At 39.8% G+C, this 17,429-nt stretch overlaps 1 protein-coding gene across 38 annotated transcripts in view; it reads right to left on the bottom strand.

Annotated features, from left to right (window-relative positions):
• AKAP9 (A-kinase anchoring protein 9) overlaps positions 1–17,429 on the bottom strand; it is a 109,738-nt gene that overhangs the window by 42,894 nt on the left and 49,415 nt on the right. For all 38 annotated transcript variants that reach the window (XM_083704442.1, XM_083704462.1, XM_083704476.1 and 35 more), the window contains one exon: positions 5,535–5,761. In XM_083704442.1, the coding sequence (XP_083560568.1) occupies positions 5,535–5,761 (227 nt within the window). The remainder of the gene's footprint in view (positions 1–5,534; positions 5,762–17,429) is intronic.

Genomic DNA, 17,429 nt, shown 5'->3' with positions numbered 1-17,429 from the left:
CAAAATGTCAAGCAACCCATGCAAACAGAGTTCTAATGCTAAAGCTTCCTGCAGCAGTATATAAAAGGTAAGGGTAAAGGTACCCCTGCCCGTATGGGCCAGTCGTGTCCGACTCTAAGGTTGCGCGCTCATCTCGTCCAAGAGGCCAGGAGCCAGCACTGTCCGAAGACACTTCCGGGTCACGTGGCCAGCGTGACTAAGCTGCATCTGGCGAGCCAGCACCAGCGCAGCACACGGAAACGCTGTTTACCTTCCCGCTATAAAGCGGTACCTATTTATCAACTTGCACTTAAGGGTGCTTTCGAACTGCTAGGTGGGCAGTTCCTGCGGGTTTTTCCCCCCTTTTCCTAAGCCGCTAAGCTGCTTATCAGCTGATCCGCTGATAAGCCGCTTAACAGCTGATCGCTAAAAGCCGCTAAACCGCTAAAAGCACTAATCCACTAAGCTGTCAATGGGCTTGCTTCGCAAGACCAGAAAACCGCTATACGAAGAGCCTCACGGAATGGATTAATTTCGTCTTGCGAGGCACCACTGTATATAGAGAGAGACAGAAGTACACCTCACAGTACAGGTCTCAAGTCACCTAAGTCTGCGCACATATCGTACATTTAAAGTACAGGAGTCCCCCCCCCCCCAATCCTGGAAACTGTTGTTGGGGGGGGGAGGGAGACATGTGTTTGAAATGTGCTTCAAATGCATAGTATGCACAAAGCCTCAGTCAGCACATTGTGCCAAAACACAAAATAATATTCCTAAAGGTTATTTAAATTGTACTAAAGATTTCTCTATGCTTTGATTACATGGCAGATAACTATACTTAGCATTATTGAAAATTCACAGGTGCATTTTACAGAATATACTTCTGCATTTTAGTTTAAGTATGCATTTGATATATCTTATTAGAAAGTGACATTAGTATTTCCAGCACTTTCTGTTTCTCTACTCTACACTGAAGCATGGCCAAATTAAACTATTCACTACTAAAGCAGCACATGCAACACATTGCCCAATGTGGGCATTTGATCTTCATTTTGTCATGTGCTTCCTATTATGTATTATAACAATGCTGCATTCAGCTTTGGGTGCAAACAGAACCATACATTCATTAGAAACGGTCCTTATATTAATAAAGTATGCTTTTTGCTACTAAAAGGCATGGAGGGGCGGAATCAAATAAAATCAAATAAACAAAGAGAATAAATGTGATTGTTAAATAATAGCTAGATATGCTATGTGGCTCAGATACACTGCTATCATATCTTAGATTTAAGTGGTAAGCACTAAAATAACAGATACCTACAAGTATGTTACATCTGTGCCTGCTTTATAATGTCAATACTGGCACTGTATGCTGAAATCAGTTCTACTGTAGTGTCAATAATTTAAGAAAAAAGTTCCATTAACTTTGTTTACAAAATAAAAAACTGCTTTAGATACAAAAATATTATCAAGTACAGCATATAGTTAAAAACTTTCCCGTTACCATTTCTGCCAGCATGTAACACACACACACACACACACACACACACACATGTACAGCAAGATTTAAATTCCTTCATACTTACTGAATAAGGGGGTGTAGGCAAAGAAATTTTTGAAACAACTCTTACTCTATGCTCATTTTTCCTGCGCCTAAAATGAAAAATTGAAGTATTGACAACTACAGAGTTATTTTCATCCAACTCTTCGGTGAAAGGAAAAGGATATGGTAAAGGCACACGAGATTCAACTTCATATGTATCTTCTTCCTCGCTTTTTTCTGACTTCAAGCCACTGAATAGATTTGATGCCCAATATGTACGGTAGGAATCCATTCGAGAATAACGTTGCTGCCCTCGCTCATCAGGTAGGGCTATTTGCCTTAGCTACGAAAGGTTTCAATATACTGACAAAAAATTGCAGAGAAGTTCACCAGTTGTCTGACTGCTGCAGAGAGCCAGGAACTATCAGTTCACATCCGGATAAGTAACCCGCAAGTAAGGAGAAGCCCAAGTAAATATCAACTTGAGAAGAAAAGAAAGTGTCAACATTTGCAGACTTCACTGAACTACGACTTTCCCCCTCAGAACCAAACTCGAAAAGGTATTTTAAACAAAAAGAGTTAGTAATGTGAGGCAGGCATTCATTGAGGGAACAAGGTATCTTCATTATTAGGCCATGTAACGACAAGCAACAGGCAGTTAATCAATCCATTACAGCAAAAAAAATTGCAGCAGTTGTCAATTGAAAAAACAAAACACCTGCTACAGTGAGGTCAAAAATACAAAAAGTGGCACACCATTTGGCTTTGATTACTTTCTTGAAAGAATTCTCCTGAAGTTAGATAAAACTTCACCGTGCAAAATGAAAGCCTCTCTCTCTCTCAATGCTTCTGTTGAGGAAGAGGTCAGGACAATGGGAGTGGCTTAATTTCTTTACTGCAGGTACACAAGCCGATGGAATTTGAATTAGCACACCCACAGTAAACCTTGCCCGACAAGATTCAAAATCCAAGTCAGAGCAGAGAAGCTGTATTCGTAAGGGAATAAAACAATAGCTTCAAGACTAAAAGACTATTTTCAATGCTTTGTAAAAAAGAACATTTCTAAAATACAGTTGCATCTCCAGATCTTTAATGTTGACAGCCTGAAAAACACTCCTAGCAATGTTTCTCTTTCTATTAGGATCAATGTGCAAGTCCATTAATTAGATGATAGGCCAAATTCATACTGTTTCTAGATTTTTTTGGCACAAAATCACCTTATCATCACAACATAGTTCCTTTGGAAGTTTAAGGGAGATGAGGGAAGATAGAAAGGAGAATAAGATTTTGATTACATCCTTTGAAGAAACAAGTTGTAAAATGATGCACTTATTGTCCATTAGAAAATAAATATTTCATTTAACTTGCTGGGCATTTTCTACTTGTTCTCTTGCAAGAGAGTCTTGAGAAACTAAGTTGACAAAATTAAACTTGATAGACAGCTATGAAATAGAATTGTTGTTGTTGTTTAGTCGTTTAGTCGTGACCGACTCTTCGTGACCCCATGGACCAGAGCATGCCAGGCACTTCTGTCTTCCACTGCCTCCCGCAGTTTGGTCAAACTCATGTTGGTAGCTTCAAGAACACTGTCCAACCATCTTGTCCTCTGTCGTCCCCTTCTCCTTGTGCCCTCAATCTTTCCCAGCATCAGGGTCTTTTCAAGGGAGTCTTCTCTTCTCATGAGGTGGCCAAAGTATTGGAGCCTCAGCTTCACGATCTGTCCTTCCAGTGAGCACTCAGGGCTGATTTCCTTCAGAATGGATACGTTTGATCTTCTTGCAGTCCATGGGACTCTCAAGAGTCTCCTCCAGCACAATAATTCAAAAGCATCAATTCTTCGGCAATCAGCCTTCTTTATGGTCCAGCCCTCACTTCCATACAGCACTACTGGGAAAACCATAGCTTTAACTATACGGACCTTTGTTGGCAAGGTGATGTCTCTGCTTTTTAAGATGCTGTCTAGGTTTGTCATTGAAATAGAATAGTACATTTCAAATTCAAAGATGTATCTGATCCATTCACCTGTTTCTAAGAGGGATGGAAGAGCTCTCATTTGAGCACTGAGATTCGTTTCAAATGCATTTAACAGACTGAGGCTATAATACTATGATGCAGGTTCCAAGTTCAAATGTGGCACCGTTTTGAGGCATGCAAGAAATGTGATTTCTTCGTTGAGCACTAAAACTATGCATGCTACAATCTATTGCTTTTTTCCAAAAGTCATTCTAGGTTTCAGGTTCAAAACTGACCTTTTTGATAGGGACTATTTTTGAAAGGGAAATATTCAGCACTGAAAAACTGGATTCAAACTTGGTGTGCACATTCATGGCACCATTCTAAAAGTTCCAAGTATTTGAGGAAGAGGGAGAAGAGATGGGTAAACACCTAGGTGCAATGACTCAAAATACTGAAGAAAAATATTGAGATGGAAAGATAAAAGGCTTCCAATAGGATAAGCAGGTTGAAACAATTGCAATGAAACAACGTTCATTGGAACGTTCCGGATGCAAGACCTATTCAATCCTACGATTCACTAGTTTTTAAAATGAAGTATTTTCTTTCTAGGAAAGCCAACACTGAAAAAACTGGATTGCAAATGAAATCCTATTGCAAGTTTACACTGGCATACACATATCTTTCTGGAAATAATAGTGTTTGTATAAACACTAGTTGAAACTGGGAACAACTACACATTCCACACTTTGAGGCCACCGATGGTATAGGTCTGAAGGAATCCAATTTACTTCCTCACGTGGAGGTACTAGGCAATGTTTGTGTGCAGCTTCCCTGTACCCAAAGAATTGGCCCTTCAATTAATGGATACACACACCAGCCTATAAGAATTTAAATCCACAGAACGAGAAATATCTGCTCTCGCGAGGAAGGAATGATCAAAGTCATGGCAACCAAAGAAACAACTTTCAAATAATTTGATTTAGCTTATCACAACTTTGAACTGTTTACGTCACTGTCTTAAAAACATTTAAATGAAAGAAACCTCCGAAAACATAAGAGACTTCAAAAGATCTGAAAAACTTACCACAATCCCCTAAAAATCATATAATATTGTAGGTGTACCACCACCAGAAGGGGAGATGGAGGTGGAAAATCAATACACCTGGCTCAACAGATAAACAGGTATCAGGGCTATAGATACTTTTTAAAGAGATGCTAATGCTTACTTTTCTAAATCTATCCTACAGTACTATATACTATATAAGGATGTCATCATGCTGTGGTTTCCATGGCCAGCAACAGATGGCTCTGTGAACTACAACGTGAAGAAGGAAAAGCAGTGTTGGCAGTTGAGGATGATGGAAATAGAGATGGGGGCAGCCCACACAAGTGAGTGAACAGGCAGGTGACAGTGCAGGTGAGCAGGTGGCCAGGATGATCAACACAGGTATCAGGTAGCCTAGGCCAGTGTTTCCCAACCTTGTGCCTCCAGATGTTTTTGGCCTACAACTCCCATCATCCCTGACCACTGGTCTTGCTAGCTAGGGATGATGGGAGTTGTAGGCCAAAAACATCTGGAGGCACAAGGTTGGGAAACACTGGCCTAGGCAAGCCACAGAGGAAAACCCAGGGCAGCTCCCCACCAACCATTCAGCTCTGCTGCCACTGCCCACCGCCCACCGATATTGCTGTTTTGGCCTCAGCAGCATTGGAGTAGAGAAGGAAGTAAGCAGAGGCAGGTGGGAACCCCAGGCAGGCCGCTGAGGAACAGTCGGGACAGCACAGGGGAGTTTGTCAAACAACCATCCTACCACTTCGCTGCTCCTCAACTTCTGCAGCTAAGGCCAAGGCACCCATGTCAGTGTGAGTATAAGCAGAGGGTGGGAGGGTGGGTCTAAAGGAGAAAGTGTGGTTGGGATAAGTTGTAAGGAGAAGGGGGAGAGGAGGTTGGGATGAGATGCTAAGGGAGAAGATTTTCAAAACCTATACTGTATCCAATAGTGTTTTGCAACCCGTTCCTCAATAATCTACTAAGGATATAATTAAGGAATGCTACCTGATTGGTGGTTTCGTTTATTGTTTCCAGAAGTTTTTCAACGGCTGCCTGAAGTCGAGAACTGATATTTAAAACCAGCTCTTCATTTTTGGGGTCTACTTCCACTCCAGCAAAGCCATGCTCCGTGAGGTACTGTGAGAGTTCAAGGCCTTCATCTGTGACTTCTGACCACATGCTAGGGCCATCACCTTCTACATCACTGCCATGATACGAAGATGATGCCTTTTCTACACAAAAATAATAATAATGATAATAATAATATGAATAATGGTGTCCTGTAAAGCTTTTTGGTACTAAAAATGGTAAAACAGGTTCATATATATATATACAGAATGAATTATGATCAAATAAATAGTACAAATACACATATATAATAATATATGGCCATACTTACACTGTAAAAGCAGGACATCACAGCAACAACAAAAAATACATTTTGCACTAAAAGTTACACAAATAAGGTAGAGAGAATGTTAGCAAGCAGAAACAGGCAATAGAAAAGGAGATACTAACAGAAGAAAAATATTTTTGTAGCATGCTATAGTCTATTCCTCTTATAGCAGGTACGTAACTGGAAACTAATCTTATTGGCTTCTGTTAGTGTGTCCCAGTTTGGAATAAGCAGCTGCACATTGCAAGCATATAGAATGTAAGCAGACTGCACTTCAGTACCATTTTGAGCCATAACATTCAGATTATGCCCTTAATAAATTACTATTGGGCAATTAAATCAGGGAACTATTCATGTCGACATCAGGGTTTGTTTTTGCATTTGTTTGTTTGTTTGTTTAAAAAGATATACCAAGCGGGCTGCAATTCTATGGGTTGGGGAAAAATTATTCCTGCTCTCAACTGGCCTGCTTGGGGCCAACTTTATCTCTCCTTAAGTCTCCTCCTGGGAAGTCTACTCTCTTAGATTTCCCAGCAAACGAAATATATTGTCTCCACCACTAGTGTAAATTAAAACAAAACAGCACCCTGCCTCTGTGATTACCCAGTGTTGCCTTTTACTCGGATCTCAGTTTTGATCAGTATTTTCCAGTTTAAAATTAAAATCCACTGTCAGTAATGAAGCCACCAGCAGCAGTTTTGCAAGAGCTTTCATGTCCAAAGCAGCAAAAAGGAAGTCCTGGTTCAGATGTAAGAGTCATCTTAAATTAATAAACTACGATTTCACGTCATCAATAATAGTCAAAGACTAAAGCACAATTTCTCCATTAGGTTGCAATGTGAACCTGTCATTAAAAGAAGAACTGGAGGCAGCTGGGTAGGAAGAGACAAGAAGGGAACGCACAGGCACACTCTTCTCAGGCCTTTAAGGACTGCAGTTTTCTCAGCTCTGTCTGAATCAGGACCATGAGCAAGAGGTCTATGTAGGAATAATTTTATAGTGCCCTTTCCTCTTTGGTGAACTAGTCAGTATGAATTGAAGTAGGCACCACCAACACATCTTGCTTAGGCTTTCAGAGCCTTGGTGTACCACTTTTTATAACATCCATGAAATATTTTCCTTAATATGAATTACTGTTACATATCTCCTTTTATAGTTTTCGTAAGGCCAACGTAAAATTCCGTAAAACTGCAACACTCCATGAACAAAAATAAAATAACATAGTTTTTATATGAATGGAATGAATAGCTGGATGAGGGTCAAGTTTACATTCACATGGCACCTTTCATCTGCACAGGATGTCAAAGCACTTTACATGCCCTGCAGGATTCAAACTCAGAGCCATCAGCGTGCAGTTCCCTTAGGGATTTGCTGGCAAATGTTTTCAGCCAACTCATTGCGCAACATTTAGGATGGATTTGGAGAAAGGAAGAGTTTAAAAACTTTCCAAACCCTTCTTTAAAAAAACAAAACAAAAAAACTTTCTACAGACTTAACCGCTCACCCTTTTGACAATATGCAAAGTGTTACTATTCCATCAGGAGGTGAAGGGCCTCCTGGTGTCAAAGCGTATTTACTGCAGGAGCTTTAATATCCTCAGAGTAGAAAGGACCTTTGAGATGCACATCCAGGATACTGTTTGGTCAATGTTAATACATTGGTTAAGGCTGAGTCGAGGGGAAGCATAACCCCGTACTGAGCCACCGACACCACTTACGGACGCAACGGATGCTCTTTGAAGTTCACCCATCTTTAAGTACTGACCAGGTAAGAGACCCTGCTTAGCTTCTGACAAATAAGAACCTGGAGTACAGTAAGCAGAGCTACAGAAAAGATACAGTCAATTATAAAGATATATTAGTTACTGCGTATTCTAAGCTATGTGCAAAGTCCAATGGGTATATATTACTCTGGCCCAATACACAACTTCATTACACTGCATGCCATTGCACAATGCCCCCTTTGACCCAGGAAATAGGGCACCCAAGCTTGCAGCTTTGGCCATGCGTCCTCACTATTAGTCCTTCTGGGTACGGCATTAACTTCAGAAGGTGCATCACAGCATGCCTCAAGTATCTGTAGACCTGAGGAATGGCTGTGGGTTAAGAGTCTAGCAGTGCCATGCAGTTCAGCAAAGCTGACTCCGTTGCCAGTTTAACTCTTGTCTTCCAGCTATATCATGCTTTTCATGGAAACAGAAATGCACCCTTGTCATTTAGCTTGCAGACTGTAGGTTTGCTTGCTTTTCTAACCCCCCTTAAGTAACATGAGATTTTAAAACTGTTGCTAACTAAAAAAAACCTTTAAACTTATCCTTGCAGGGAAAATGCATGTAGTTCACATTAATCTACCATACCCTATAATCTAAGTCCTGACAGGAAATTTTTGCTGAGCTTGTATGGCTGGATGTATTGTGCTTCAGTAAGCTACTTTAAAATACAGGATGCTGTTTTCATAGAATTACACAGATGTGCAAGAACATTTGAACTTCTTAAGGTCTATGAGGTTTTCATGCATCAAATCAGCAGGTTTTGTGCTGACTTAGCCTTTGTTTAAGCAGCTCATGTTTTTTCAAGTGTTTATACATACAATTATGAGGTAAATCTCCCTTATGTATTCCAGTGGCTGAGGGGCTGTGAAAGGATTACAAATATTTTGAAGTTACGTTTCTAAAGCCTTGTGTTGGCTCCAGCTATTTATTAACCAAACAGCTCTGATATTGTGACAATTGGTATGGGGGGCAGCTCCTGTGATTAGATGGGACCCGTTTAAGCCCTGTCCTATTGGAAGCTGAGCCAATGGTGGGATGCTCATCTCTGGCCAAGAGCTCATACAATCATGCTTGTTCCTTCATCTGGTACCACACAGTGGTGCCAACACAGAGGGAAGAATTATTTCCTTTGGTTCACCTCAGGCTATACTTATGGGGCTGAGATGTAGACTTTGCCTCAGTTTCTGGCAAGCCTATGCAAGTGGAGGCTGAATAGTAACAGGGGAGCGAACGCCTTGGTGTGAACAGGGAAAGTGTCAGTATGACAACAGACCCAAAACAATTTCCCACTCCTCCACACCTTTGCAGTTTGATTCTGGTTGCTATTTCACAGGAGCTGTGAGTCAAGGATGCCATTTTAGGTGGTTCAACACCAAAAGCTACCTTCCATTCCTAACTGTTCATAATGCACAGTCTAATCCACTGCACTAACAACATTAAACCTGAATAATGCATGTTGGATGGCCAACTACTCTATTCTTTTTTATATATAATATTTAGCTAATTTGTGGGAGAATAACACTGATTCCAATGGAACTGTGAAGTGTTACAAGCTTTTATCATTCACAAAGGAAAAGCTGAATAGGGACACTGTAAAATAACTAAATCATTGAATGCATCGTGAAGGCTTCAGCAGTCCATGACATAAGCTCTCTATAAATAAGCATGAGTTGCTGGACATCTTACATTAATGTCACTTCTATTTACATAAGGTATGGTCCCCATATATAAACTATCAAAAATCATCCTTTCTGTGTTGCGTTTGGCGCTCAGACATAGCCAAATCCCAAACTTTCCCTTGCCATTCCGTCTATCCTGTTCTTATGCTATCTAAACTTTCCAATTTATATACCTGTCACGAATTCAGAATAGTTTTGCAACATATACGTTCTGTCTACTTTCCTCTGGCTTACACATACAGCTTCCCCCTACACCAGTGATGAAGACGGCTGTTTCTTTACCCATCTATAGTTGCTGACCACACCCAAAAGCAAGCCTTCCTTGAAGAGTCCAAAAGAAGGCCTTCATTCACACACCCTCTCAAAGAAACATCTCAATGAGTTACATAAAACCAAACAAAGCATGAAGTGACAGATTATGCTAAATATATGACTGCATCTTAAGATCAGTTTTTAAGATTAAAGACTTATGTTTTAAATCCCCAACTCCTAACAACTAATGTTTTATATGAGAGGGCGTTTCTTTGTATTTTGGTGCAGGTTTAATTAATCACACAATTTTTGTAAAAGCTTGAGATTTCTCTCCTCCTGTGCCGTAACTTTTATGCTGTTGCCATCTTAACAGCACTACTCATTTCCTCTTATTCATCTGTGCCTCTAGAAAGCAGAGTCATGGCACATTAACCTGGCCAGGCCTGGACGTATTCCAAAGTTATTCCAACCTTTATTGAACTAACAGAACTCGACAACAGGGGCAAAGCAACTGCTTCTATACATTTCTGAAGGCCTGGGCCACTCACACTCCCAACATGATTGACTATCTAAACGTCCAAGCTGTGAATCATAACTCAGAGATTAAGGGCCAATGGCAGAGGCCCAAATCCTAAATTGTTCTGTGATTGGATATCATGTCTCAAATCAGAACACAGAGGCTCAGAATCCTTAGTCCAGACTCAAGCTCAAGCAAACACAAACCACTGAATACATAACAGGCAGCAACACTGGTGTAAGCCCCTTCAGGAAGTCTAAGATTGCTTCTGAACAAACAATTTTGCATTGATCTGCAATAAATATCAATAGTTAAGAATAAATACAATATGGTTACATAGCAAATGTTTGTGTAGGTGCACCAACACAAATCATGGTAACCTGCATATGACTTATATGCTATGTTTTACTGGTATTTTACCCAATTTGGGGGTCTTCCTAAAAAAAGCTCAACTTTCGGGGTGTCCTAGTTTTACATGGAGGCACTTTCTGCATTGGAATTTTGTCTTATCTGAAAAAGTCTTCAGTTCCAGACCAGATAGCATTCTTGTATAATACCACATGGAGTTCCGTACTATTGCACAAGCACAGTGGTAGAAAATTATTTGCAGGCACAGCAAGTCCTTGATTATATAACCATCTCTAACATTAAACCCCCAAATCTACTGGGATTTATTTTTTTAGCTTGGTTGACATACTACACCAAAAGAATGAACGACTTAAATATATTCCTTATATAGAGTTGCTTACTAAATTCCAGTCAGCTGTGCTATCTCAATTTATCACCAAATGTGTATTTTGGCCTTATGTATCATTTAAAATTGAGAGGGTATTTTATAGGGACCAATGTTTTTAACTATGTGAGTTCAGCTGACATAGTTGGCCAATTCAAGGAAACAGCATTTAACTTAATATTCCAAGCCATTTCTTATAACATATACTGGCTGTGTTTGTCCATCACAATAAACCATGGTTTAGTGTAATAAGCACCAAACACAAGTGTCATGGTCAAGTCACAAGACTCTTTTACTCCCACATGGCCAGGAAGAATTGGAAGCTTTTACTTGCGTTTTGCTTTTCCTTAACCAAGCTTTGTAATCTGGTGAGACCAACTATGGCTAACACGATTTTTCTAATCTAAAAAAAGTATCATTAAATCAGAGTGAATTTATAATTCACACATTAGAGAAACTTAAGGTACACCTAAAACAGCCTTAAATATATATTCACTACTTTAGCATAACTCTTGTTTAAAATTCATTTAGTGTCATGGCACCTACCCTTTGGAATCTGCCCCCCTCCCTGGTCACATATTAGACAGCCTGTCTCTGTTGTCCTTTTGGTGCCTCCAGCAGACCATACTCTTTCAACAAGCCTTTTTTTTTTTTTTATAAAGATATTTATTAGGGTTTTTTATAAAAAATACAAAGATAATAAACAACATTCCTTTTGTCTTAACAAATTTTCAAACCTTTTTGGACTTCCTCACGTTTCCCGTTCACACTTACATTGTAAATACATTTTTCCAAGCAAATTATCATGTAATTTATAGTCGCTCTTTTAAATGATAAATAACAATTCTTCAGCAATTTTTGTTTTCTAAAATCTCACTTATCTTCCAATTCAAATCCAAATTAGTGATGGCCAATTTTTTGTAATCAAGCACCCTTCTTAACATTCCACCAAATTACAATATTTTTGTAAATAAATCTTAAATTTCCTCCAGTCTTCTTCAATCTTTTCTTCTCCCAAGTCTCGGATTCTGCCGGTCATTTCCGCCAATTGCATATAGTCCATCAGCTGCATCTGCCATTCTTCCAGTGTGGGTAAATCTTGAGTTTTCCAGTTCTTAGCGATAAGTATCCTTGCTGCCGTTGTAGCATACATAAAGAATGTTCGGTCCTTCTTTAACACCTTCTGGCCGACTATACCCAGGAGGAAGGCCTCTGGTTTCTTAGTGAAAGTATACTTAAATACTTTTTTCAGCTCGTTATATATCATTTCCCAGAAGGCCTTCACTTTCGGGCAAGTCCACCAGAGGTGAAAGAATGTTCCTTCATTTTCCTTACATTTCCAACATTTATTTTCGGACAAGTGGTATATTTTAGCAAGTTTAACAGGGGTCATGTACCATCTATATATCATTTTCATTACATTTTCCTTCAGAGCATTACATGCAGTGAAGTTCAGCCCAGTGGTCCACAACCTTTCCCAATCTTCAAACATAATATTATACCCAATGTCCTGTGCCCATCTTATCATAGCAGATTTAACCATTTCATCTTGTGTGTTCCATTTCAACAGCAAGTTATACATTCTTGATAATATCTTACTCTTTGGTTCTAACAGTTCTGTCTCTAACTTCGATTTTTCCACCTGGAATCCTAACTTTTTATCATTTTTAAAAACTTCTTTAATCTGAGCATAATGTAACCAGTCTAGCACTTTACCCTTCATTTTCTCCAAACTCTGCAATTTCCAATTGTCACCATCTTTTTCTAATATTTCCCAATACTTTGGCCAATTGGCCTCCATATTGGGTCTCTTCCGGGCCTTAGCCTCCAGAGGTGAAAGCCACCTTGGGGTTTTGTTTTCCAACAAGTCTTTGTATTTTGTCCAGACATTAAATACAGCTTTCCTGACAATATGGTTCTTAAAGGCCTTATTGGTCTTGACTTTATCATACCATAGATATGCATGCCAACCAAATGCATTGTTAAAACCTTCCAGATCCAACACATCCGTGTCTTCAAGAAGTAGCCAGTCCTTGAGCCAGCAGAAGGCTGCTGCTTCATAGTACAGCTTTAAGTCCGGCAGGGCAAAGCCCCCTCTTTCTTTCGCATCAGTTAGTATCTTAAACTTAATTCTAGGCTTTTTGCCCTGCCAGACAAATTTAGAAATATCTCTCTGCCACTTCCTGAAGCACTCCGTCTTATCCACAATTTGTAATGTTTGAAACAAAAACAACATCTTTGGCAATACATTCATCTTAATAGCGGCAATTCGGCCTATCTTTCAACAAGCCTTTTAAGTGGAGATCCCAGTCTGCATCTGTACTGGAACTATTTTAACTGTTTGCATACATGGAATTGTTTTTAAAAGTTTGTATTGTTTTATACAGAATCATAGTATCATAGAATTATAGAGCTGGGAGGCACCACGAGGATCATCTAGTATATTCATACTCAACAGGTCGATCAACTATGAGTAGATCACAGTGTCTTGGGAGTTGGAAGTGCCTGATCCAGAGCCTCAGGCTTTACTGAGTGAGCCATGTGATAAGGACATATATGAAATTGTTTTAAATTGTGTGTTTTTTCTCACTTTTTTGTAACAGATTTATTTGTTTTTATAATTGTATATTTTATTCTTATAACTTACCCTAGGATCTTGTGACAAAGGGCAAGTAAAATAATAATGATAATGATAATACAAACAAATAGTAAGCAGGGCTCATAATTGGAGCCAAAGATAAAGGCAGTCCCCCTCTCATACTGAGAATGGAAGGTGTAGATTTCTTCATATTAAACTATGATGCACTCTTACTCTTTCTGTTCACAGAATGAACAATTCATTTTTATAATAAAAATTAGAAGCCTTTGTGCTGAAACAGGTAGCGAACAAAATGTCATGTCATTAAATTCTATACTCTATAAATCAGTATGACAAGGTTCATCAGTGTTTATTTTTAAATACTGAGACAAGTTAGTACAAGTTTAAGAAGGCAAGTATAGTCTTGTATTTCACTGCACACATTACCTATGCTCCAAAGAGCAGAATTACAACAAATGACCAACTGAGGGCCACCATAGATGAAACATGGGGAGTCCAGGGCTGGAAGTTGTTGTACTACAACTCCTATCAACCACACTAAGCACGACCAGTAGTTAAGGTACTACCAACAACTAGAAGGGGTACCAGGTTGCCTATCCCTGCTCTATGGTAATGTCAAACAACAATCACAAAAGCGTTTCAAAACCATTTGATAAAACAATATACCGTATTGGCCTGAATATAAGCTGCACTTTCCCCCCAAATTCCGACCGTGAAAAGTTAAAGTGCGGCTTATATTTGTGACCTTACAAAAAATATCCAGTATGCAGCCAGGAGCATGGGGCAAACAGCACCAGGAGCCCGTAATCCCCTATCCTCTCCCCCAAGGCTAAGAAGGGAGCAGCTTATATTCAGGTATTGTCTTTCCCCCCCCTCCCGACTTTTAAATGTGTGGCTTATATTCAGGTGCAGCTTATATTCGGACCAATACGGTATTAACTACATAATACTGCCTAAGTAAAATGATACTAAACTAGCTGTTTCTCCTGCATAGACACAATTCTTTTTTTATTTCTCATAAGATTTAATTAAAGCTTTTTCATAATACAATACAATAAAAAACTAACATAAATAAGAACAAAAACAGGAAAAGAAAATAAAGAGAAAGAGAAAAGAAAATGCAGATGTTGTCTCTCAAAGGTAGATCTGTGTCCTACACAGAAAGGGGTGGACCCTCCCAGCTCTCACCTGGGAGCTTCCCCAGCTTCTTCCCGTCTCTCACGTTGGGAGATCTTCCCTTCCCTGCCTCTCACTCTGGGTCATTCACCAACCAACTATCACCTTCATGTTTGTATAATTCCAATAATGTCCCAGATTAGAGGACACCAAGGAAAGCAAAAGAGGAAAAAAGAGAGAGGGAAGGATATAAAAAAGAATAGAAGAAAAAATGGGGAAAGGAAAAAAGAAAAATCGATAAGAAGGACTTATGATGTTCGTCTGTCAGTTATATACATAAAAAATATAAAATATTCACTCTAGGATGACATCCAGCTGTTCTACCTTCTGCTAGGCAATACGTCCCCAATCTTCAGTCCCAAATGTCTCAGGTTCATTCATTTTGTCTTCCACACAAAAAGTAATTATTATTAACAAATGCCAGCAATATTTTTTCTCCACTAACTTCAACAACCATTCATCCATACTAAGCAATACTAAACATTTTCTTCTTTATTCACACAAGAGTCTCCCCACTGTAGTCAGACTACAGAGATACAATTCAAGCACTAATTTGCTTTTGAAAATCTAGATAATGTTCCATTCATTCCTCTGTTGTCACAAGCATCTGTTTGCAGTGATTTCTGGTTAGAGACAAGCATGCAACCTCATCATTACTTACACCGTACTCTCTGAGTTTTAGCTTCCAGTGGTACCAACAAGGTGAACTGCAAAGTCTTTGCAGTTTCACAATCATTGTCCTTAGAGTAGTAGCTATGAAAAGCAGCGGAGGAAAGGGGTGGGTAGAAACTATCTAACACTTATTCTGTTCCTCAGTCCAGAGAAAGAAATCTGCTGGGGCGTCCTGTCAGGTTAATTAAGCAAAACAACAGTTGAAACAAATGCAACACACTTAAGAGGCCTTGGAGGTGGCTGGAAGCCATCACTGACCGGCTATAGCAGGGGTCGGCAACCTGAGGCCCATGGGCCACAAGCAGCCCACGGGGGTCGTTTAACCAGCCCCCAAGCCTCCCCTGAACCAAGCCACCCGCTTGTCGAGGCCCCACGTGCTGTGCTAAACTGGCACAGCACAGCGCAGGGACTCGCTTCTGCGGCGCCGGAAATCGCGTCTGCACAGATGCCGGAAATCGCGCGCGCGTGATCCAGCCCACGGGGTAATCTCCCCTGGAGTGAACTGGCCCAGGCGAGGTAAACCTTGCCGACCCCTGTGCTATGGGGTTAGGAAAAGGGGAGGGAGAGACACAGGCAGGTAAAATAGACAATGGGGAGATTCCTACTCTTCCTCCCAACCCCACCCTACCAAAAAAAATCTTGCAGACCTAAATCTGCCTAAATCTACCTACTCAAACTCTCATACCAAACATATACAGTTCTTCTCAATGCAACACCAATCATAACAAAAATACACAGTCACCCCATCTCCAAACACTATGATCAGCCAGGGGTTCTTTGTCTTGAGGAAAATGCAAATTGAATCCTCACAAATGTGTTAGAGCCTTCTCTGAAAAACTTTCCATGTCACCCTCTTCCAATGTCCTAGTATCCTTTTCTTTTTTAAAAAAAGGCTTTTGAGTTTTTCTTCTTGATTACACAATCTCTTCCCACACTTCCTTTCTTGGTCTCTTTCAAGTGGCCCTATTGATATATCCCCAGAGGCACTAGGTCAGTCTGCCACTAGGAAACCAGGCACAACGTGCAAATCTCCAATCACCATTCTGCCACATGAGCAAGCAGACCACACTGAGTGGAGAGAAGAAGGAAAAACAACAGAGCAAAAGACAGCATGATCTTTCTCTTTAGCACAGGAAGACCAAATAATGTAGAAATGCCATAGAACAGAGATAGTGTTAACAACAAGAGAACCCCAAAGCAATTTGCAAATACCTAAACTTCAAGAAGACTGCTGCATACCTCAGGAGTAAGATTCATAAGTTTAGCTGGTAACCTCCAGTCTACCTATTCCACAGCAGTCCCAGGCTTTTAAAAAAGGCTATTAAATAGGGGAAAAACCTCTGGGAATTGCTTCATTGGCATTTTTCATAAGTCCTATTTCACCGTGATTTGTAAATCTCATCAGCATGAGTTACATAGAAAACATGTAATTAAAATTGTAAGACGTTTTAGCTTCAATATTCGGCAGCCAAGCATGCAAGTTCATTTCCAGAAGCATTTTTTCAACACACTTCACTTTATTTCAGTAATAATGTAGGTAGGAACATTTCCTTAGTGGCCCTGTAAAAGCACTCATAATGTAAAACTAAGAATGAGGTAAGACCGCTGGTCAACATATTACAGTGTTCCATCTCTGACAATGCTCACACAAGAAATTTTAATGCTGAAGTGTAACAAAGGATACTCTATTGCTTAACATTAACTCCCAATCTCTGTATGTTTACAGTACCATAGTAAATATAGACAAGGATACATGTTCTAAAGTTCTAAGACCTACTGGTGCTCCCATCTTCTGGTAATGTGTGTGCTTGTTTTATTTTGACAGTTTGATTAGCCATTACTAAGGTCTCATTTGGTTGCAGTATTGTTAATTATGGTTAAGAGACTGGGAGTGTGCTATGACCTGGAACACTCCCTCTTCTGCACAAATTATTTCCTTTCTTCCATGGTCTTGTTAACTAGCATTTAGTGTTATGTCTAAAATTAGCCACGGCTAGCATCAATGCAGCCAGATTTCTTTAACTAAGGTCTGGAAATCTACTTCAGCATCTAGTTTCAAGCACTGGTAATCAGGAATGAATATAATAATCTGATGCCCAAATATA

This window comes from Podarcis gaigeae (assembly GCF_964106915.1).
Source record: "Podarcis gaigeae genome assembly, chromosome: 12".
NCBI lineage: Eukaryota > Metazoa > Chordata > Lepidosauria > Squamata > Lacertidae > Podarcis > Podarcis gaigeae.
The sequence above is the reverse complement of the archived record's forward strand: the minus strand, read 5'-3'. Positions and strand labels throughout refer to the sequence as shown.